We start from the raw sequence: 24697 nt of genomic DNA, 5'->3' as shown, positions 1-24697 counted from the left end.
AGCTTCGGGGGCCTCCTCACCGTCCGAGTCACTTTCCCAAAGTTTGAGCTTGTTTGTGGCCATGGCAGCGTCGGATACCGCGGACGAGGGTTGAATAAAGTCGTCTTCCCAATCAGCCGTGGCAGAGTAGGAAGAGGGGGCAGTATTAGGTGTAGTGATGCGAGATTGGGCGGCAGCTCGTTGGGCAACGGCTTTGGAGTGAGATATCTTGTTGGTATACTTGAAGGACTTGAAGGCTTTTCTTTTTAGGGAGGGAGGATTTGGGAAGTCTTTCTTTGGGTGGTGCTGGTCGGTAGAGCGGACCTTGATAGTTACCTATGGTTTTCAATGAAGGATCAAGGAGAAGAGGGTTGCCCTTGTATGTATCTATACCAAGAACTTCACACTGGGCACTTCCTAAATCACGGAGCTTTTGGAAAATTGCTGAGGAGACGCCGGTGTAAATCTTAGATCACGAATCAGGTCTCCAACCTGTATCACAGAAGAAAGAGGAGTTAAAAGCTAGTTAGGAAAAGACACTGCGAACCGAAAGAGGTTACGTACCACTAGAAAGGAAACTGAGATGCCGTAGAGAAACGTCAGAGGGAAGATCCGCGGATAGAAAACTACCGGACACATATAACGGATAATAATGTCATACTTTGTCAGAAGTAGTAATGTGGAGGACAAAGGACTTTTTCTGTGGTCGGGTACAAAGGGATTGGTATCCTACGCTACCAAACTTGGTACTTTTCTTTATATAGTAATGAGCTATTATGTCGCAGAGTTGGATTTTGGGGGAATTGGTTTTGTTGTAGAAATTCGCGGCGTATAAGATGCGCCAAAAGTTACCAATGCCTTGGCAGGGGGGGATGTTGAAATGGTTGCATACCGCAACATCTAGAGGAGTTAAGGGAAACCGCAAACCGGCGGCTATCTGACCTACGGTAGCGACGAGACAGCCGGACCGCGGTGTGACTAGATGGGGAAAATGGGTAACGCTAGGCACGTGCTCAAGGATCACTTCGGCGGGGATGCCATAAGCAGTTTTAATGGCCTCTAAGTTGGGTCTGCAGCGATAGGAAGGCGGGGGAGGAAGAGGGGCTTTCCTTCCTGAAGTGGAAGGTTCCGCGGCAGGGCTAGAAATGTCAGAAGCCGTGGATTCAGATCGTTCTGCGGTATGACCGCTAGATCTGGAGGTGGAGGACGCGGATCCCCTGGAGTGAGTGCTTGAGGCACTCATAGATTCGGATTCCGACATAATAGAATCCGATAAGTTGGAGAGCTCCAACGAAGGGAAATGGAGGAACAGTTACACTAAAAAAAGCGTAATCAGGAACAAAGGACAGAAGCAAGGAGGATGAAGACAAACCTGAGATACAAGCAGCAAAGAGCAACGAAAATGAAGAAAACTTGAACCTTGAACGGCCAAAAACCCACCGGAAACGAAGAAACAGTAGGAAGGAGGAGCAGAATGAGAAAATTGAGAGAAGTGAGAGAGTTTAGAGGCAAAAGAGGGGTTTTGAAGGAAGAGAGAGGTTTGAGCGGGATACTAAGCGACAGGGATAAAAGCGTAATATCAGCAGAAAAAAGAACCAGAGCAAAAAAGACACGTGGGTCCTCGAAAATCGAAAGGGCAGGTTCGATGCGCGTGCGCCGAAAAGACAGCTTTCATACACGTGCTATTGGGCCACGTGGATGAGGGCGCATTACGCGCATACAAAGGGGTGCATGCCAGAGATGGAATATTTGGAGGAGGAGGTTTGGGATGATTCTCGGAACCGTATACAGTCCGCGGACCATAAATGATACCGCGGAATGTCAACGGAACCGAGAGGGGCATCTGTGTAGGACCTATTGATGACATGTGGAGTCAGAGGCAAAAAAGGGTCGTACGCAGTATTGTGAAGAGAGAGCCTGTTGCAGCATATCAAGTCCGCGGAAACATAAGCTGCCGAACCGCCGAGAACCGCCATAGGGGAGGGGGAGGTGGAGAGCTAAGGGGCGAGGGATGGAGTGGAGATGAACGAACCTGATGAGAGGAGGAGTTGGAGAAAAGGGAGAGTATAAAAAGAGAAGAAGAGGAGGAGAGAAGAGGTCGAGAAAAAAGAGATAGATTGTAATTTTTTGAGTATACAGTAGGGGTGCAAGTGGATATCCAAATATTCGAATCCGATTCGAATTCGTATTCGAAAAATTAGATATTATCCGAAAATTTCGGATTCGGATTCAGATTCGGATATTTTTTTTATGTCCGAACTGGTTTCGGATACTGCCATATCCGCATCCGATAATATCCGATCCGATTTAAAAAATTAATAGTTATTATATATAATTAATTTATTCATTTTTTATTATATAAAATATTATATAAAATCATAAACTAATAATATAAAACTATAATAACAAAATAATAATAATAAATAACAAATATATATATTTATACTAGTTTTTATAGTGGTAAAATGAATTATTTAAAGCAAATAAAATTTTAATTAATTTTAATTTTCGGATCGGATATTATTCGATATCTGTTTCGGATATCCGAAATCGGATTCGGATAATTTTTTTAATATCCATCAGATTCGGATTCGGATTCGGATATAGGCATATCCGCATCCGAACCTATCCGTTTCCACCCCTATTATACAGTTATCTACTTATCTATGTCACTATGTCCGTCAATAAATTAAAAACAATGTCAAATGAGGACATGCGAAGTTTTTCGTATACAGAGTGGAAACTCATTCTCCACCTACTACAGATTTCTCAGTTAAATCTTTGTAATGTTGGAGGGACTACATGAGTCACTTCATTTCTGTTATATTTGCAATTAACCTTTAGCCAAAAAAATTAATAAAAATTAAACGTGACAACTTTAACCCCAGGCTCCATTGCTCCAAGCACGTTCAAGTGTTCAACAATGAATTTATGAGCTAATGTTATAACAACGAAAAGTTCGATACTATAATATGTATCATCTTTATATATATATAATAGCAGTCCCTTTTGCTGGTCTGTGAGGGTGTCCACGTAGGCAAATTTTAAGTACCCTTTTTACTCACTAGAAATCAGGAAGAGAAACAGAAGGATTACTAAAAAAGGGAAAAAAATTGCGATAGATGTCTCCAACTTATATAATGGAAACCCACCTCAAAACCCACTAATCGTTCCAAAAAAAGAAAAACCCACAACTAAAATTAAAAACAACTCTTGAGATTCTCTCGATGAGTCGACCAATTCTCTGCCGGATGAACGAAACCGTTAACCGAGACACGTGGATTACTGATTGTTGACCAATTCCTCTACCCGCATAAACTAAACCGTTAATCCGAGACCCGTGGATTACCCGAAGTGTGTCGATGTGCAAGACTTAATGATTGTTTACTCGCTTCATATGTCGAAAATGTTAATGGATCATCACAGAGTTCTCGAGTTCTCATCCTACTTAACATTAGAACCGACGCGGCAATTGATGTTCTATGGAGCAGAGCTTCGGTATGAAAAAGAAATTACATTCTCTCGGTTTTATCCTTATTATTGTTTTCGACCGGTTTGAATCAATGGAAGTACCGCGATGCACGCTACATGTTCAACTAATTAAAACCTTCCATCGGGTGTTTTGTCTCTTTTACGAGAGGTGCAACCTGATGGTAAAGAATTTCAGCATCTATCTTTCGAATGAGAATTATTTATCTCCAAATAGGCGTAATCGAACATGGAATTTAAGGACGCAACATTTGCGTAATGTGCAAAACTCTTGAGTCTCTGAAAAAGGGCAAGTTTTGCTGCTAGGGCTGGAGCAGAGCTGTCAGGCTTCGGAAAGCAATATTCCACAGGATCTCACAAGCCATTGATGCAGTTCGTGTATGCTATACCTTAGAATCACATCTCTGCAAATTGAATTTTTTCATCTGTTTTCAATGCATTATATGTAAATATGTTCAAAAATAATCTGTTAAATTTATTATTCGTATATTTTAATGTTTATTGCATGTGATTAGTGTGGATAGAGCACTCTATATTAGTTTTGGTTAATTACTGTTTTCTCAAGAAAACATATGTCATTACTGTTTTCACTTTCAATGCGAACACAATACCGCCATTATTGAGAGCACAACGATGTCAATGGGTTTAAGGAGTCCAAATCCTAAAGCTTCATTTGGGTTCTTGGATAATAACTTATAACAATAATAGGAATTTTAAAATTTGTTTGTGTTCTTGCTGGTAAGTTTTTGTTTTCACTAAACTGTACTGCTAGGTGAAGATATCAGATCGTACACAGAGCTTCTTCCTGTGTTTGTGTCTTCGAAGAACTTATAGATGGTGAAACTTTCTAGAATCAAATTGTCTATGAGACTATGATTATTGTTTGTAATTGCAAATATTTTTGGTGTATTAGTTTGTATTATGTCTTATTGAAGGTCACCCTTGGGTTCGGGTCGATGGTGTAGCTCCTAATGAGCGAGCCTCTTGACTCAGTTGTCTTATCTCGCTGAAGCAATTCTCGGCCATGAACAAGTTCAAGAAATTAGCAATCATAGTAAGTATTCCGTGCCTGTTTTGCTAATGACACTTCTTTGTCAAATAGCTCAAATTAAGTACTGAGATTAAGGTGCTTTGAGGGTCTAGAGCAAAAAACATTTACTTGAAGCATTATATCTATCACGAATGTCTCAAAGTGTATGATATATTCATCTACAATAATCAACTTCTATTGATTTAAACTCTTTCATGTTATTCTAAGTTCAAACTGTTTTCCTTTATGTTCAATATCACTAAACAATCTCATATCCTTTTTTGTGTCTGCCTTTCAATCACTACAAGCTCAATGCTGGAAAAAGTTATAATGTCAGCGATTATACAATGATTCGAACAAGCTTAACACAATTCTTGAAGGATAATTGGTATGTACTTTATTTTTTTTCTTTCTCATTTCTTATGCACTTATTCATTTTCAGCAAATTATTGATGCATCACTGACTGCATAAAATTATAAGAATTCAATTCGAATGATTGCAACCCCGAAAACCTAACAGTGTGTTTCCATTCTAAATTTCTAATATAACTCTTTGATTTTTATTAGCGCAACGCTTAGCTACCTTAACTCTTTAGTGGCTCAAATATTTGTCCTTCCACCAGTAGCTTTCCACCAAAATCCCTTCAAAATAATGAAAACATCTTGATAAAAATTCATGAAGCAGCCACAAAACACAACTGGATGGAGTGATAAGAAAAAACTAAAGAGACCTTTAACCAGATTTTTCTAAAGAATGGATGAGAACACTACTAAACCATTGATCGAATGCTTAAATTACATAGCAAGATGCATGATATCAGTGCAAACTCCAAACTAATTCTTTTATTTTCTTTTTACAAGTAGAAGGGGGGGAATATATATAGACTGTTAAAGTGGGAAGTCTATGGAAGTGTTTTTTACAATAGCACTCTCGAAGTTTTTCTACAATAACACTCCCAGTATTCAAAAACTCAAAACCTTGCCAAACTTACTACACACTACAAGAGTGATATCAGTCGATAAATTTGTAGTACTACTACTTAGTATGACACTTAACTTAAGGAACGTAATAATCATTTGCTTCCAACTGTGTGTGTGAATAGAGATCTTTTATGATTAAGTTTGCTTCAGGAATATATGTTGTCCTTGGGTATTGTCGGGTTTCCAGTTTCACGAAATTTGACTGAACTTCTATTTTATAGTGAAGTAAGTATGCCTCAATGTTCAGATCGTTCTTTAATCATTCACTCTTTTCCATATCATTTTTTTTTATTAGCAAAACCCGCAAAACCTCAAAACACTAACCGCCAACTCCAATTACCCACCCCCATTCGATGACAGTGATGGATTTTTTTTTTTTTATTTTCACGTAGCCAGCATAATCTTTATACTCTCCTAAGCATAGAAGGTTCAAAGAGAGGTGATATAGAATCAATGGACCAAGCCTACCGATTTTTTTAGCAAGGTACCTAAATCTTGCTACAAGTTTTTGAGTTCTTTAGAAATAAAAAAAAAACAAGTTTCAATTTTTTTCCCCTCGAAGTTGAGTTTTTAGTGGTTACTCAGTCACCCTGAGTTCCTCTCACATTCAATCTACATTGGCGGTGGAGATCTACTTTATAGTGCCAGTACTTCCATTTGTAGCTTAAAGTAGCTTTTTGTGCGATATGATAAAGTAGATGGTAACACACACATGGTCCAGTTATAGTTTAACCACATTAATGATATTATAAAGTATCATGTTATGGCTCAGATCTTTATGAAATTCGGGTAAAAAGAGGTGTCTCACGGGTAAGAAAGTTGTAATTTTTCTATGTAGCTGCTCCAGCATTGGTCTTATAGAGGTGTATTTTTTCTAGAATCAATAGAGAAACGATAAAAGAGGCTAATATCGGGTCTATACTACAGTGTAAGAAAGTATCCTGTTAGAAACTCAAATCAAGCGTGTAATCAACCTCCATTAGGTATAATTCAATGACTTTTTATATTACCTTAGTAAAAAGTAAAGAATAGCATGCCTAAAAAAAGTGCTAAAAGTTGTAAGCTATGGGGTCTAGCAGTGGGTACATGAAGAAAAAAAAGAGGTAGTAAACCCATCTCTCTCTCTCACGTTAGCAGTGGGCACTTCATGTGATTTGTAGCTATTCCGTTGTTGTTAAGGTCTTCTACCATATTTTTAGGGGTATAAAAACAACTCATTAATAATAGGCTAGCATAGTTTGGTATAGGAGAAAATGTGTACTTTAGCTATTCGTCCTAATTATTTACATTTTTTTTCCTTAATTTTGGACAAGTCCTCCTACATTGGAGTTGATGTACGACGATGATGGGGGTTTGCATTTAATTTGAGTGGTTGCCTTGGATCACTTCATTCAGGTATGTCTGATAAAATTAATGGAAGTCATACTTGAGCTTATAATTAATTTGCCTGTAGGATGCCCACAAATGGAAAATAGCTTAGATTTCCATTAGTTACCAAAATAAAATAGTTCAGATTGCCATTGCTTTTTTATTTTTCTTCGTATAGTACGCCATGTATCTTATAATATTGGTTGGAAGAGGAAAGTAGGAATCAAATGGTCTGTTCCAGTTGAGTACAAGTTCTTGATGGTGGTAGACCTTATCTCTGAATAATGTGATTACATTAGTCTCTAAAGCTTGGTTCTAACTATCACGATCCCTCCGATTTTTTGCCACACCTTTAATTAGCCAAATACACGTATGTTGTGATTGAAATTTGTTGTTTAAGTTATTTTTTTTTCAATTACCAATTGAATCATGTGCTTAGTTGTGACATGTATATTAAAAGGAGTAAAAGAAAACCCTTTTGTAGCTAATCTTATTGGGAAAAATTGTAAGGCTCAACATGAGGGTAGAAAACGGTACAATGGTAACTTGGTCATGGGGATCTACAGCTGTTTTTAAAAAATATATGGGCCTAGCCTATTGGATAACGCTATGTTAAATCAATTGTCAAATGTTTTTCATAGATTGGAAATGCAATCGATGGATTATCGACAGATCAAGAAATGATGGATTATGCTTGGGTGCATGCTTTAATATCGATGGAGTACATGAAGCAATTGTGAAAAATTGTGATTTTGCTAAATTGGGTCGCCAAAACGTAAGAATGTGAGAATGCCTTGGACGATTATTATGGCTTATATGATATCATGGACATGTATAGTTTGTATACTCCTATGTATCTAGAGGGAAGCCCACTCAACAAATCTTTAATGGTTTCTCAGAGTACTACAACCCCCAAATCATCTAGACTGGTAAGTACTTCACTGTTCAATTATTTACCTGAAAAAAAAATGATGAAAAGAAAGGACACATGTTCTCATTGTATGAAACTTTGAATATAAAATGAAAATAGCTTTCATTGATTTTTTTGCTTCTATGCAATTTCGTAGGGTATCTGCGTAAAATACTAGGCTACCAGCAGGTTATGATTTATGGCTAATGAATTACTCAACAATGTACTTCAACCGTCCAGATGTTCAAGAAGTTTTGCATGCAAATGTTACAAATATTTCTATACCATGGGCTCTTTGCAAGTAATAAAAAGAATATTTGCTTTCTTTTTTAAATTCAAATGTTGGGAACTTGGGGTTGCTTTTCACAAATTTCATATTTTCATCTCCAACATATACTGCAGCTTTGATGTTCTGTATATATGGAATGACTCGGCCGACTCAGTGCTTCAATTCCTATTATTAAAAGACTCAGTGATGGTGGTCTTCTCATATGGATCTATAGGTAAATTAATGTTTTCTTTTGATATATTCAAATTATGTGCAAACTATCCTTAATTTTTACATGTAATAATATATAATGGCACCCGTTCATAGGAGTTGATATTCAAATTATGGACAACGCGTTGTCATGAATGAAGCCCTCTAAAGGTGTCCACGTCGACAGGGGGTCATCTTGGGATATACGTTGTCCATAATATAAACAGCGTTGTCAGTTTTAAATTTTGTCAATATGGTCAAGCGGAAATTTGAAATATGGTTACAAAATTGGTCAATAAGGGTCGTAGATACTGTATCCAACTCACAAAATTCACATTTATTGTTGATATCTAACAATATCCTTTATATTTTTGGCCATGTAATCAATTACCATCCACAAACATCTGTTTTTTATTTTTCATATTTTGGGTAGCTTCCAGTTCTAGCAAATACTTTCTCAACATTACAACCAATATTTCCTATACCTTTATAAGCAGTGTAATCTGTCCATCTCAAATCCTTGGTCAAGTATGCTTTTTCATTTTGAGTTGATTGTTGGTGTTAGTTGGAGCAGGAGTGGGAGATCATAAACGATTTGAGGTTGGACATGGCTAGGCTTCAGCAGGGAATGAGCCACATGCAGAGGATGTTGGAGGCCTGCATGGATATGCAACTTGAGTTGCAACGGTCAGTTAGACAGGAAGTCTCTGCAGCTCTAAATCGCTCAACTGGTGGGTCAAGTCTGTAATGATAAGCGAGTATTTATTTTATTTTTTTGTCCGAACTTTTATTTGCAAATATCCTACCTATATCGTAGAAAATGGTTTCTGAAGTTTCTAATTGGTTACAGAGGTTGGTGTGGAGACATCAGAGGATGGATCTAAATGGGGTCATGTGAGAAAAGGGACATGTTGTGTCTGTTGTGATAGTCATATTGATTCTTCGATTTATGCAGTGCACGATCCTTACCTGCTTCCCGCCTATATGCTATTGAGATTAAAATATAAGAGTAGATGAGTTTTGCCTCTATGTTAGATAACTTGATTAATTTTCTTTTCTTTTTCTTTTTTTAAATTACAGATGTGGGCATATGTGCACCTGTGCAAAATGTGCTAACGAGTTGGTTCGTAGTGGAGGGAAATACCCATTGTGTCGTGCAGCGATCGTTGAAGTAATCCAAACTTATTCTATATTGTAAAGAAGGAATAGGATAACAAAGTACAGGAAAAGAAAAAGAGAAAACGGAAAGGTGAATGTTGGAGCCTTCTCATTTCTGGGCTGTGGAATCTACTACATCTACTCCATGTATTTGTCAATAGTTTGTTTGGTTCTTTTATCGCTATTGTTTTGATTATTTTGGAACATATGCAATGTATGATTTGAATCACAAATGGAATTATGATTCTTCATTCATTTGTCAATAATTATCTTTGAGGTTAAGTTCTTTGCTGTCCTTTAGTTCAAATCTCCGTTTTCAAATGAGTTTTTTTTTTTTGAAGTACTCGGCACAACACTCTTGAGATGGCTTGATAGTTGTTCCGAGTAAGTGTTTGATTTGTAATTTGATACAGGAATGAGATTTATTATTTATACTTAGGAATTAGGATGTTAATCTCGTGCTACATGCAGGATTTTTGGTCTTATTATGCAAGCTTCTTTTCAATTGCATGAAAACTTGAGCATCTGTTGAATTAGGAGCCAAACCTAGAAGAGCTTGATCCACCAAATATATCATCCGTCCATAAACAAGGTTCACAAGAATTATCAGCAATAATGTATGTGAATAACAATAAACATAAGAGTGTTGGAAACAATTAATAGTACTATTCTTGCTTTACAGAGATAGTTCTACTACACTGATTACCAAGCTAAGGTAAGTTAAACATACAATTTTGAGGAATTTGAAAATTATGTTCACATTTTATTACATGGAACTGCAAAGGCTGTTCAAAGTTGGCTGAACACATGCATCTGCATGAACATGCAAAACTATATACTATACAGACACAGTTTTTGAACACAGTTTTAGATCACAAGCTCACAACCGTAGTTTCTATGGGACACATTGTACTAAACGAGGTTCTAAATCCGTTGTGGGAGGATGCTGTCATGGTTAATTAATTTATTATGGGCAAACTACGATTGTGCCAAACATACAATCAAGTTATTTGTTGCTATATGTAGTGCTATGAAGATTACATTCTAGGACAATCAGCAATACTAACATCCGATTTGCAGATGGAAGGTAGGTTCAGAGCAAGAGTGGCATTGACCTTGAGACCAAGGCTTGGATCATTTCGATTTTTAACTAGAAGGCACAAACATTTCTTGCTCTTTGCAAGAACTGTCTTCAAACCCTTGATGGTTGGGAAACAACATCCAAATCTCAAGAGGGCAATGTCTGGGAGATTTCGCAAAGAGAAGAAGACATCCTTCTCCAAGCGTTTGAGCGGCGGATTGCATACAGTAAATTCCAGGTATCATAACACATTTCAATTTTATAAATCTACCGAACATTATGTTCTATTGATGTCTTTAGGAAGGACTATAATAGTTTATGAGTCCCCTAATTTGCAGAAATGTCCCCCTTTTGTCCTCCGTTAACACAAGCCATATCCTACAAATCATATTTACATGATAGTTCTGTTATGTCCGTTGTGGGAGGATGCTGTCATGGTTAATTAATTTATTATGGGCAAACTACGATTGTGCCAAACATACAATCAAGTTATTTGTTGCTATATGTAGTGCTATGAAGATTACATTCTAGGACAATCAACAATACTAACATCCGATTTGCAGATGGAAGGTAGGTTCAGAGCAAGAGTGGCATTGACCTTGAGACCAAGGCTTGGATCATTTCGATTTTTAACTAGAAGGCACAAACATTTCTTGCTCTTTGCAAGAACTGTCTTCAAACCCTTGATGGTTGGGAAACAACATCCAAATCTCAAGAGGGCAATGTCCGGGAGAGATTTAAATAGAAGAAGACATCCTTCTCCAAGCGTTGAGCGGGCGGATTGCATCTGAAGAAATTCCGGTATCCTAACACATTTCAATTTTATAAATCTACCGAACATTATGTTCTATTGATGTCTTTAGGAAGGACTATAATAGTTTATGAGTCCCCTAATTTGCAGAAATGTCCCCCTTTTGTCCTCCGTTAACACAAGCCATATCCTACAAATCATATTTACATGATAGTTCTGTTATGTCGCCGAACTTTCGTCAATTACTTTCACTATGGAAACATAGCACAACAACCTTGGGATAGGAAACTTTTATAACACCAATGAACTTAAAAAATTAAATAAAAGGAGGTGAAATAAACCAACCAACTTGATAAAAAGACCATAATGGAAGGGATTGAACACCTTTTTGTGTGAGCATTATGTGCCTTAAACAAATCTCAGTATTGGATATTGCACTAAACTTAAATGAACTTAGTGACGGAATTGAAGAGTAATGATGTGGTTGGAATGTTGATACCAAGAGTACAAGGTGTGCCTGGAGCCTTACACTTTCGGAGAGTCTTGGAAGTTAAGTTCCAGTAGATACAGAACTTTAATGTGGAAATGAGTTCTTGATCACTCCGAACAATTTTATGGTAGGTGATAGGATTTTTTTAGTAGGATTGGTCCATTATGGAGATTTTGAGATAATGGGAGGGTCGAAGGAGAATCCTTCAAAAGGTAGAGAATTAAAAATTAAGCTTCTTGGAACACTTGTTTCAATATGAGGATACCATTTCCTTTATCTAAATCTTAAAGTGTGTGGAGTTGAGGAACTTTCATGCGGTGATTACAGATATTGGGCAAGACACTAACATTGATCAAATTCAAAGATAGTCATAGTCTAACAAAATAGGAGGTTACCATATAAAAACTATTAAAAGTTGGAGGATCCAATCAATATGTAAATTATCAAAATGCAAAGTGAACTTTTCAATCCCACTAGATGTCAAAGTAAGGCTTGACTGGTAATTCAAGGCACACCTACTACAAACCTACGTACTCGCAAGAATTAGTACCAAGTACTTAACCAGTTAATTTCCTCATCAATTGAAGCCTTTCCAATATGGTACAATAAGTTACTAAAAAAAAACCAGAGAGAACAAAGCAAAAAATGAGAACGAGAGCGAATATATATGATATGATGGTGATGATTGTTTTAATCTTTTTCTTTTTGCACACAAATTCCAATTGTATCATGACTTTCTTCTAATGGCAAATGTCTCTTATAAAAAAAATATAAAGATGGAATTTCAAACAGGATCGTTACCAAAAATCTGAGTGAGTGATTAATATAATTTTCATATTTCATAGCTATTATACACTCATGAGGGGCTAATTATAGCACAAATTCCAATTGTATCATGACTTTCTTCTAATGGCAAATGTCTCAATCTTGAAGGATGAAAGACTTCTAATTTATATTTTAAAATAATATTATTAAATGGTTATTTCTTATTTTATTCTTCTTTAATCCTCTATGATTCAAATAAAAATTGTTTCATGTCACCAAGTTGGTTTGATGGTATCTACATTATAATTTTGATATTGGTTGTTTTGTTTGAATGATTACTCTTGATGTTAATGTGTGTGCGTGTGTGCTATCTAGGTGCTTCTACAACGAAGTTAATGACCAAACTTCGGTTGGAACATGCTTCACCCACTCTCTTTCCTTACAAGTTGTTCATAAATATTTTTTTACTTCCATGTCTTATGTGCATAAATGTTCTCCCTGTTCTTTGGATATTCCAATAGATAACACGCTCAATCAATCATATTTATGGATGAAATTAATAGGCATTGGATATGCAAATGGAACGGGGGTGGCAATGGTGACAATGAAGTGCTTGAGCTTCTTAATCGCCAGGATGGATTTGAAGCGACAAACAAAGGAAAGGTTTTCCTTGCTCTTTTAAGTTTCATACACCCTTGCTTGGTCCATTAGACAAGAAGGTAGTAGTTTAGCACCTTATTATTTGTAACACATTATTGTGTTGTTCTATCTTAGGTCTTAATGGCTACAAATTTAATTGATATATTGGATAAGCACTCCTTTCCTCTGGGCCTAATTGATGGAAGATTGAGTTTCCCAACCCCAATGAAGAGATACCTTTTCTTTTTAACCATTCATCTGAACATCTTATATGGCGCCTTATTATGATGGAACAGTTTACCGAATTTTATTATTATATCAAAAATTTTTAGGAAACAGTAGAGATATATATAATAGCATGCCCGTTATTGAGCTCTTTGGGGGTGTCAACGCCATAACTTTAGATAAGGAAACTATCGTACAAAGGGGATTTACAAGAAATAAGAAAAGGCAATACAATACCCATTAACCCTACGTATTCCCACTTTTCTCTTCTTCCCTACCAAGACAGACTTCTCTCCTCATAAAAAGTTCCTTCCGCCATGTTTGAGCTCTGAATAGTCTTCTTCTTTGTACATATCATGTTTGTTGTAGTTATTAATCTAAAATTGCATCTTTTTAGGCATATGGATAAAAATCAAAGTTTTCCATAATGTGTGCATATGTTCATTGGCGATCTACTTTAGGATAAATAAAATGATACTCTTAGTTTTACTTTTACATTTGTTGCTTTATTAACTCGATTTAAGGATTATGAGCAGGTGCTCTTATAGGTAGAGAGTCAAACATTTGTGTAAATTTAATTAGTATAATTTGTTTACCGAAAACTAATGCTACATATAATAGCAGTCCTTTTGGACGCTCTGAGGGTGTCCACGCCTCATAGTTGATTACAAGAAATCGGAGAAAAAAAACTGCGATGTGAGAGTTCCACAAAATTTAACCTTGAAGGTTTTCTAATCTAAGTCATACACTCCGATATATTTAGAAGCTTGAATATTTACCAAATTTTTCAATAAAGAAAGCGTATCTTCAACAACACAAGTTCGAAAGCCGCTAAATTGATCGGATAAAACCAAATAAGAACTTCGGCGGACGAAGAAGAAGATAGTATTGTTTTTGTGTCGTTCAATTTGCTTCATACATATGTGAGTGGTAGGTGTTTTGTTTTATTTAGTTATATGTGTTATTGTCTTCCTTATATCTGTTGATTGTGTCTACATGGACACACATATCGATTCCATGTTCCCATACAAGATACATTTTCTATCTTCTCCTTTCGTCATCTACCTCTCTCACTAATTGTTTGCACAAAAGAATGGGGTTTGATCAAGATCTATTTAGTGCTTTAGTGGAACAGTGATCAAGTTGGCTAAATTGGTTTCTTACAGTTTTACGTCGATCATTTATTCTGCTTATAATAATTGAAAGATATGTCACGTTTTCATTTTGTAAAGGTTCTGAAAGATGGAGAACCAAATTTTAGCTTTTGGCAGTTGGGAGCGAGATGAGCTTCGTGGGCAGTCAAAAGTTTATGAGGCTCACAAGTTTTTGAGGAAAACAAATGTGAATGCTCCTTCATAAAATGCAAAAGCAAATGGCAAATTTTGTAAATTTTTTGCTTTGCTATAAAGGTCAAAGGCCAATTTAAATCATAGATTTATAGTTATATTTATGAATGAGGTTAGTTTCTATTCTTGATCAGTAATTTTATTTTTGAATCCGACAATAGGCTATAGTTGTAATGGTAGAAAGAAGAACTTAAGTTACAGTGAGGGACAAAACCAAAAGTTTACTACAAAACCTTATTGTCATTATATATGAGCAGAACCCAAATGATCGACTTTTAGGTTTTCCCAAATTTAGCTACATCTTATCCATGCTTCTTCACATTCCCATTCCCAATCCAAGTTTAATTTTAACTGATTGTTTCATTCTTATGTATTACGTATTAACAAAACCCACAAAAGCATTCATTAAAATTCACTCCGTCTCTCGTTTCCCAATTACATTGTTGTTGTTTTGTTTAATGCACCTGAATCTTCTTCTTTCATTGAATTCAGTTATATAAACGTCATCGATGGAGATTCGGTCAATCCATCTATTCACTGCCCTCATAGCTCGATCTTTCATTGAATTTAGGTATCAAGTATGCCTCATTTGCTCATCCCCCGTTTGTTTTTTTGATATATCGTTTGTATTATACTTAAGATTTGCAATTGATGAGATGATGAGCAATCAAACCTTAAGTTACTACATCAAGGTTTATTCTTAAGAAGGTTTTTTTTTATGGATTTGATATAGATGCTGATGATGAGTATAAGCAATCGAGTCATTGTTTGTTGCAGATTTCGTCATACTCGCCCCATCGAATGACACAGTTTCTTCTATATTGATTCACATATATCCATACTCCAACAAAGATATGGATTTTTGTGTTATATTGCAAAAAAGGTATTACAAGAAATCAGGAGACTAAGTAGGAAATAACTAAACCCTTCGTCAAAAGTCAAAAGTTTCCGATTTCTAAGCCTCTCTCTCTCATCTCCCACCATGTCTATCTCTCTCATCTACATGTCACAGGACTAAATACCCCATCTCTTATATGTGATCTATGGAGATTTCTTTATATGGAAGCAATTTGGCATCAATGCAATTACGAGTTCCAAATTATACTTATTAATAATTTCTGAGGAAGGTATATATACTCATATAGAATTATAAATCCTAGATATCGCAATGATATTTAAGTTTAACTTCTCATATTATGATTGTGTATATTATAGGAATTAGTGAGTAACTATAATTTGGGTGTATTAATTGAGTATTTCCTGCACTGCTGCAATTTAAGGCTAAAAAAACTAGATTTTGTGATTTTATAGCACCCGTTCGTAGGACGGGTTCAAAAACTAGTGGAATTACACATGGAACACGATTAGCAAAAGATTCATTCAAATGTAACCAAATGTAATTTGACTTTGTCACTACTGCTAAAGTGCTGATTACAAAGATTTGTTGTTCATTATCTTATTCAGTTGAAGTGTTGAACTTTATTCATTCTAGATTTTATTATTTGTTCATTCAAATTTCCGCTAATCCAAGGTACGCAAGATCTTTTCTGTGGACTGTTGGGTACACAGGCATTGTTCATTACTTACCCTTCAAACTTTCAAAGAACTCGGGGGGTGGGGTGGGGGTGCAAAGTCGAAAATAACCAGCATAATTGAGGAAAAAATAAATAATCCATCCAAAGATCCAAAGTTGTGCCAAAATAATTGGGCTGGATTAAAATCCAGAACAAACTTGGATTAAAGGTACAAAAAACTCGAATTTGCAATTCACAAATGAAAAAAAAAATATCAGCATTGAGCCCAAGAGTCCATGACAACAAACTTAAGCAAAAACCCCAATCACAACTCCAGTTTTAGTTTTCAATCTTTACAGAGATTAACTCAGTTAAAAATCTGTAATGGTTTGTAAACTTTTAAATTAGGTTGAATCAGTTCTACTTTTTCTAACAACAGCCAGATGCCCAAGCACAAGCCCACTTGGTCAAATAAATTGGTTTAGAAACAATCACCAGAACCCAAAGCCCAAATTTAAACACAAAAAATTGGGTAAACTACAATAAGCTACCAGACAGTTTGCTTGAATTGCAGTATTGCAACAGAATTAGGGTTTGTGATTCTACCAAATCCAGCTTAAATTAGAAGCAAATTTCATTCAAGCAGAAATCAATTAATAGTAATATTGTTCAATTGCACTTCATACATCATCACATATCCAACACTTGGAACCAAACATTTCACAACTAACCAGCTTTTACAACCATTAACTAGATTCAGAAACAATAGAAATACAAGAAACAATTTAACTAATTAATATCAACAAAACCCTAACCCCCAAACCCATAAAGAGTCCTTCCCTGCCTCTTCAAAGCATAAACCACATCCATGGCTGTAACAGTCTTCCTTCTAGCGTGTTCGGTGTAAGTGACAGCATCTCGAATCACATTCTCCAAAAATATCTTCAACACACCTCTTGTCTCTTCGTAAATCAAACCGCTGATACGCTTCACACCTCCACGCCTCGCCAAACGACGGATAGCAGGCTTAGTGATGCCCTGAATGTTATCACGAAGGACTTTGCGATGCCTCTTTGCGCCTCCCTTTCCCAATCCCTTTCCTCCTTTCCCTCTCCCTGACATTTTGTTAAAAATTGAAATTTCCCTCTTCTTGATTTTTTAGATTTGTGTTTTCTGGATGAGATGAGATGTTGAAATAAGGTAGTGTTATTTATAGACTTTTTTTGTCTTTGTGAATTTCATGTGTGAGCCGTTGATTCTATTGTAATCCGTGTCTTCTTTTAACTTGAGTTGTAGTGCGCTGGATTAGAAATAGTGGAGTCTCATTGGTTTGGAGACATTGGCACGGATTATGTCATTTGCCCCAGTTAATCCAGTTATTTTGTTTCTTTTTTATCAATCGTTGAATTAGGGACTGATCCGTGTCTTTTGGTCATTTTGGGTTTTGGGTCGTTAGATTAGAATTCTTGCAATTCTATTGGTTAAAGATTAGTAACGCGGATCTTTCGGCTTTTGCAGATTGCACTCACGTGGTATTGGTTAAAGTAATGGGCTGGATGTGAAGGCAGAGATTGGGTCAGGCACTACATGCAGCCCTAGCCCAACCAAGAGAAAAATGTTCTTAGCCCAAGTCCGCCATTGGTGTCTTTTGTGCTGAGCTGACTACTTCGGCTCTAGCTGTTTGAAGCTATTTGTGTTTGCTCATGTGATTGTGATTGCGTTAGGGGTCCCTTCAAATTCTTGTATTGATTATTTTTGGTAACTGAACCGTAGTGCAACCAGGGGCAGAGCCATGTATAGACAAGGTAGGGGTGGCGGAGCTAGGGTACACCCTGGCTCACCCTCAACTTCCTAATTTTTTTTTTTTTTCTATTATTACTTTTTTCAATAATACTCAAAAAAAGTAACTACCATATGAAAACGGTTTTGTTACTAAACCCTCACAGTAACTGACCCAAAATAAAAACTCATTTCCCCTAACTAACATGAGAAAGCTCTCGATCTCTAATTTTATGTATTTTGAGAAACAACACTTTTGCAAGGTGTTTTTTTTTTTATTTGGAAAAACAAAAAAGTTGAAAGAGAAAAAAAGAGTAATAACACTCTCAAGTCTCAGTCCTAATAATTCATATGTATATTTATTGTTATGTTTTCTAAACCTTAATTCCCCCATCTCTTATTTTTTTAGTTTTTTGTTAATGAATTTTATTAATTATAATTCAATTTTAATTTGTTGCATAATTTTTTTTTGATTGTCAATTGTAGTGAATTTATTACTTTTGAATCTACTTAAGGCATTGATTGGAATTTCAAGATTGAATAAAAATGAAAACAATTAAAATAAACGCTAAGGTGGCGACAAAAAAAATGTACTAGTGTCTAAATATGTACAATTTAAAACAATGGTGGGATTATAAACCATGTTGGCGTAACAAACTAGCTTGAAAATCCAAATTTTGCTTACCCACTATAGATTTTTGAGAAAACATAAATATGAGAATTATATTCCCAATCTAGAATTTGTAAACGCTTTGTAAGTCTGTAACACCATTTTTTGCTATTAATATTAATTACCCTTTACCAAAAAAAAAATGTCTAAATATTGTACAATATTTTTTTTTTTTTTTTTTTGGTAAATTGTACAATATTCTTTATTGCGCCTAAGTGCTTATTTGTTTTCCTAATGCCTTTTGGACTATTTTCCTTACATTTCCAAAGATTTTTTTTTTTTTTTTTTTCATTTGTGGAATTTTAAAATAGTTTCCATAAGCATATATATATTTGTAAGAAGCATATATTTCTAGATACTTTCTTCTTAAGTTCTTAATTTTCCAAAGCTAAATGTCCTTGTATTTATTTTTTTTTCTCCTAAATCAATCTATTAAGTAATCAGTCTTTTGGAATTCCAAAATTTACATGTCTTTTGTGATGGGATTCGAATTGTGTTTTTTTTTTATATATACTTTTAAAAAATATGCAAGGAAAACAAAAATTCAACAAATTGGGTGTTATCTTATTTTAGTTTTTTTTTATAGTGACTAGTTGTGGCTCACCCTCACCCAATTTCCTGGCTCTGCCACTAGGTAGGACATAGGCCCCTCCTGAATTTGGGACAAAAATTAACTTAGTAGTAATTGTTCAGGCCCACCTAGTATTAAAAAAATAAAAAAAAAATAAATAAATAAATAAAAACTTTATTCCCACCTAGGCATTAGGAAGAGGTTTGGTTTGCCCGGGTGACTCTATTTATGTATTTGCTGCTGTTATTTCTCGTCAACACTAGGAAATAGTGGACTAAGGCTTGCTTTCCCTAATATTTTTACAAAAATAAACAAAGTCCTTTGTGCTCTAAAAAATTTAAAATAATTTTTAGAGTAAGCATAACCCAAAATTGAATCGAAGAGAAACAATGCCTGTAGACTTTGTAGAGGTCTGTAGTGGAGGTCATTCGGTCACTACCTCAATTGGGTTCTCCTAGCACTTTACACTAGGCCCTCCCTGGAGGAATTTCTTGGCTCCGCCACTAATTGCAACGCATGGATGGGCTATTTGAGCCTACAATTACCCAGCGGACTACATTGTGTAATTTACTAATTGGTATTCTTATTAGTCGTGTGCTTTAAATTATTGTTTTACTGATTAGTAAAAAGCAAATGAAAAAACAACCAAACAAACAAGAGACGTAGACTCTACGAGATGCCCATTCCGGCAATTCGTGCCAAATTGGCTTCATATGCAGTATTGGTAAGGAAATGGAAATTTCCAATCTTATTTTTCAAGTAGAACTATTAAAAAATGTGTGAAGATGTTATCTGACATAGTACAAAATATCATGATATATCGTGATATATTACGATAAATATTGAGATTTCAACAAAAGGTACATAAATATCACGATATGTTTAGATATATATATATATATACAATTGCAAATATCGATGATATTATCGATATTTTATGATATATTGTGATTTTTTGGGATATTTGGTGATATTTTGTGTATATAACAATTTTATTTAATATTTATAATTATATTTCAAATAAATATAAATTATATATCATGATATATCAAGAAATATCCACAATATTTATCGATATTTTATATATATCCACGATATTTGCATATGAAACAATATCAAATATCTCCAAAGAGAGGGATATATCTATGATACACATCCATAAATCAGAGATTGATATTTTGTCATATCTTGATATTTTGTACTATGCTATATGAGAGGCTGTGTTTGGTTTAAGGAAAATGGAGGAAAAGAAAACTCTTTCATGGAATTTGTAATCTCTGGTTCATTTGGTAAACAGTAGAAAACCATAAAACGGAAAATAGATTCTTCAAGTACTAGCTAACAATGAAAAACAACTCACTTTATAAAAAAAATGAAGTTGTTTTCTTCTATATGTTACCTGATACTCTTGATTCCTCTCACCCGCTACCAATGTTTGAATTCTCCTCTACCAAACTCTATTGATCTTTTGTTGGGATAGCTAAAGATATTCCACCGTTGATGTGGCAAGTATAAGACGAAATTGAGGGTTTTGGAAGGTGCGAGCTTCAATTTTGAGAAAATTGGGGAATTTGTAGGATATAATACAGTAGAACGTGGGGTGTGATCCAGTGGAATGCAGGTCTGATCAAACAGTTGTTGAATAGAACTTCTTTTATATAGAAAGTGTTTTCTTCTCTCAAACCAAACAAAGAGAAAGTGAATTTACAAATAAATTCTAGACATATACTTTATAGAAATATGTATTCCACAAGAAATAGGAATCTGTGAACCAAACACAGCTAGAGTGTAACTCAGGTTATATCTAAGTACCGAGGTTGTGACTCCGGCAACTCAGGTTATCATATTAAAACAAAGAAGTCATACTACTATTCCCAGAGGAAACAAAACAAAAACACTCCCTTGAATTACAGGACTTGAAATCTACAAACTTTGGTACATTGAACGCTCAAATGTTATATCATGCTTATACACATATCGTGCCACCGCTAATTAACATGAAATGTCTTTTGTCAACCTGCAAAGTAGTAATACACAACTAAACATGCCTAACAACTAAAACAGCCAAGATGAATAAGAAACTGCTCACAAGCTAGACATCAAGCTGCCAGGTTTCTCCCCTCTGCTAGTAAATAAGGCCAACGAAGTCGTGGTATTCAGGTCATCGATCATCAACAAGAAGAGGAATATGAATATCGCCTGCACAATAACCGCTGAAGTTTAATCCATCAGATTGACTGATACCAATCTTCTGTCTTAGGTCCCAACGAAGAATGAACATCAATGTAGAAACAAGAACTAGAAACAGACACACTCTAGTCCCATATCATTACAACAGCAATCACCGCAATCCCCAACGACACGCCCAGGAACTTGTAAAGCGGTCTGTCGACCAAAACTGACTTCTGAGGCAAGTAACCCTTGGAGAGTAAATGATTTATGGATACATAGATGAAGACTCCACAGGCAAGACCCATTGATATAGCATAGATCCAGTCTGCCACTGATCCCTGAGTAGTAGCATCTATCACTATCCCTATAACCACCCCAATAGGACTTGATATTGCAAATGCAAAAGCATAAGCTGTACAAGATAAGAGTGGACGGTCAGGGATCATTCTCAAGAGAGCTATTCCCATTGCAATTGCAGCAAATACTTTGTGTAGGCTCACTGTCCACAGGGCTCTCCAAGCATCATCTTTGGTCTCTGCAACACCAATTGCTATGCCTTCAAACACGGAATGGGAGCATAGCGCAACAATCAACAAAATGCTGTCTCCCAGCGAACTAGCAATGGCAAGTGAAGGTTTTGTACAGTGGTTGGCCATGCCTTCTTCACGCTATTGAAGCAAACAACCGAAGTGCACTTTATCATTATCGTAGTTTACCAATAAAGCAAAACTAATGCCCAGACTTGTTCATGATCAAACCTAAGATGCTATATAGAACATACATTTTACCCCAATCAAGCAAATGAAAATAAGTTCTTGGTACTAACATGTATACCGGATTGTGAATTTGTACCAATACTTCGCTGCTTCTGCTGCTGGACACCACCTGATCCCACAAGCAAATGATACAAATTATTAATAAGAAAATATCCATATACTAACTGACTAACTATGCTTCATTCACTTCATTTTTGAGAAAAAAGGAATCAACATCCGATTTGAAAAGATTTCGGACTTGATTATCTACCTACGACGTGCAGCTCTATGAATCTGTTAAGAGCAGCTAACTTGTTGTAAGGCTTCTTAAGGATCTTCAAACTAATAAAATATACAAATTCATTTGAATATTTATGCATCTTTGACATACTCCAGAGACTAAACTAATCCATAACCTATTAATACTGGAAGTCAACATATTCAATACACAAAGTCCATTAATCAATTTCGCTACAAAGTTAGTCTGTCTCACAGTAATTTTCAGAGCTCCAAATTAGTATTTGTAATAAAATTCAACACACAAACCTATAACTCAAATATAACGCACAAAATAGAAAATGATATTTTATCTATATATAATAACCGTTATCGGATTATAAACACATCAACAAAAATAAATTCATATATTACAGAAAGTTGGTCCATGTCCCTAATGAATATACAGAGTTCTTCACATCAATTAATCAATATTAGAAACACCCAAAATATCATATTCATTAGAAACACTGAAACACTAACTAAAGAAATTATAACTCAATAAACAAATATAAAGAGGTGCACGGTTGCACCTCTGCAAGCAAAACATATTCAGGTGTATGTATACTGTATAGAAATGAGTGCCAAGAAATACTTAATTAGCACATGTATAGCATCTATGCAACGAATTAAATAATCTGTTTAGAACATTTTCAAAAGGAACCAAACTGTTAGAAAACTCACCTTGAAGCTCAACATCAGCATCCCTACCATTATTCTCTTTAGAATAAACATAAGAAATAACACAATCCGCCAGCATAGTAAGCAAATACCCAGAACTAGCTAACATAAACGCAAACGGGTATTCTTTACTCGTCAAATCCTCAAACTTTTCATTAGAATCACTCAAGAAATGCATTAAAGCAGTTCCTAGAAACACCCCACCAGCAAATTGAGTTCCTAAAACAAGAAAGCCTTCATTCCATTTCATGAAATAAGGCGATATGCCACCGATAAATGTTCCGATAAATACAAGTATCAAGCACCATATTTTGACGAGAATTAATGACTTGGACCTCAAGTTAGGCTGTTCAGTATCAGCATCTGCTTGGCCCTCCTCATCACCCCCGTGGGAGGATACGGAGATTATTAGGAAGAGGAGGAAAGCGAGGGTGATGAAGAATGAACAGGAGGTCATTTTGGAACTTTTGAGGTGGGACTTGGAAAAGTGGGGTGGTTGGGTTTATAAACAGGTGGTTTTGAGAGAGTTTTGTGTTGTACACTTGTACTTTTCTTCTTTGGTTTGGAAGGAGTTGTACACTGTAAATTGTGCAATGGTAAAATTTAGAAATCTGTACGACACTACGACAGTACGACAAAACCGTTTTTAAGAAAAGTCAATGGATCGGGTCTGAATGAGGAGTTGGGTTTTACCCATGTCAGATCTATTCATTATCGCTCTGGATTTAAAGCCGTTTGAATTTGGAATTAGTTTTGGCTGCTTCCATGGAGAAAAATGTGTACAGCCATCAATTTTGAGTGGTTTCATAATTGCTCCTTTCATTTTCAGTTTGCAAGCCCTAGTAGTGGACGAATAACGGTATCTTGATAGAGCAATCCTTTTTTTTCCCGTTCATGAGATAGAACAATCTCTGAAAATGAAATGTACTTTGACAACAAATTTGAAGAATATGACTGATCGGAAACTGGGTTAGAATGCTTGCTTGTGTACCCAAATTCACAGCCAAATTCAAAATATTATTGTCCCTGGCCCAGCTCTCAGTATCGTTCGTCTTCTTGGCTCCACAGTCTGTCATGACTACTGATCGTAGAAGTTACTCCAAATTGACTTCTTGTTGACGCAAATTTGACCATTCATTTGGGTCCAAATATCACAAAGAAACTTATAGGCTTTTAGTACAACTGTCTTAGAGAAGTCCAATGGAGAGCTATTAAATTGGGCTGCTAAAAGGTGTCAAATAAGTTAATTAGTTTGTCCGGTTAAATTTAGCACCCCAAAATAAAAAAACCAATCACATTTTCTATTTTGAAGTGCTAAATGATACGGACAACATAGTTTATGCCGTCTGTCCATTATTTTGTAACTTAAGTTGAAATTTGTTTGGACGGATGACACAGTTCTGCAGTCTGTTGAAATTTAATACACGGACGACATAAACTATATCGTCCGTCTCCCAAACTTATTATAACAGATGTTAGCGAAAGTCTTAATTTTGATTGGGTTTTTACTCTTTCCAAATTTAAGACCCTTTTAACAATCCCATTAGAATGACATTTTTGTAGTTGTGATGCTATAGCCCCCATTAGAC

The 24697-nt window shown here is 35.6% G+C and overlaps 2 protein-coding genes across 2 annotated transcripts; both read right to left on the bottom strand.

The window, feature by feature from the left end:
- Window positions 1-16820: 16820 nt before the first annotated feature.
- On the bottom strand, window positions 16821-17431 carry LOC147508786 (histone H4). The gene has a single exon (XM_086601167.1). The coding sequence runs from the start codon at window positions 17324-17326 to the stop codon at window positions 17015-17017; it is 312 nt and encodes a 103-aa protein (XP_086457293.1). The 5' UTR covers window positions 17327-17431; the 3' UTR covers window positions 16821-17014.
- A 3679-nt stretch (window positions 17432-21110) lies between these two features.
- ZIP11 (zinc transporter 11 precursor) lies at window positions 21111-24124 on the bottom strand. Its single transcript, XM_086601166.1, has 3 exons — window positions 23112-24124; window positions 22223-22281; window positions 21111-22064 (listed from the first exon to the last, which is right to left on the bottom strand). Exons 1-3 carry the CDS (start codon window positions 23563-23565, stop codon window positions 21540-21542), a joined length of 1038 nt encoding a protein of 345 aa, XP_086457292.1. The 5' UTR covers window positions 23566-24124; the 3' UTR covers window positions 21111-21539.
- Between the last annotated feature and the right edge of the window lie 573 nt (window positions 24125-24697).

Source organism: Coptis chinensis, chromosome 3 (genome assembly GCF_015680905.1).
Source record: "Coptis chinensis isolate HL-2020 chromosome 3, ASM1568090v1, whole genome shotgun sequence".
Classification (NCBI taxonomy): Eukaryota; Viridiplantae; Streptophyta; class Magnoliopsida; order Ranunculales; family Ranunculaceae; genus Coptis; species Coptis chinensis.
The sequence above is the reverse complement of the archived record's forward strand: the minus strand, read 5'-3'. Positions and strand labels throughout refer to the sequence as shown.

Coding starts and splice junctions, on each gene's coding strand:
- ZIP11 (XM_086601166.1), bottom strand. CDS start 23,565: ATGACCTCCTGTTCATTCTTCATCACCCTCGCTTTCCTCCTCTTCCTA. Junction 22,282..23,111: donor TGCTGATGTTGAGCTTCAAG/GTGAGTTTTCTA, acceptor TTGTGGGATCAG/GTGGTGTCCAGCAGCAGAAG. Junction 22,065..22,222: donor ATTCACAATCCGGTATACAT/GTTAGTACCAAG, acceptor TTGCTTCAATAG/CGTGAAGAAGGCATGGCCAA.
- LOC147508786 (XM_086601167.1), bottom strand. CDS start 17,326: ATGTCAGGGAGAGGGAAAGGAGGAAAGGGATTGGGAAAGGGAGGCGCA.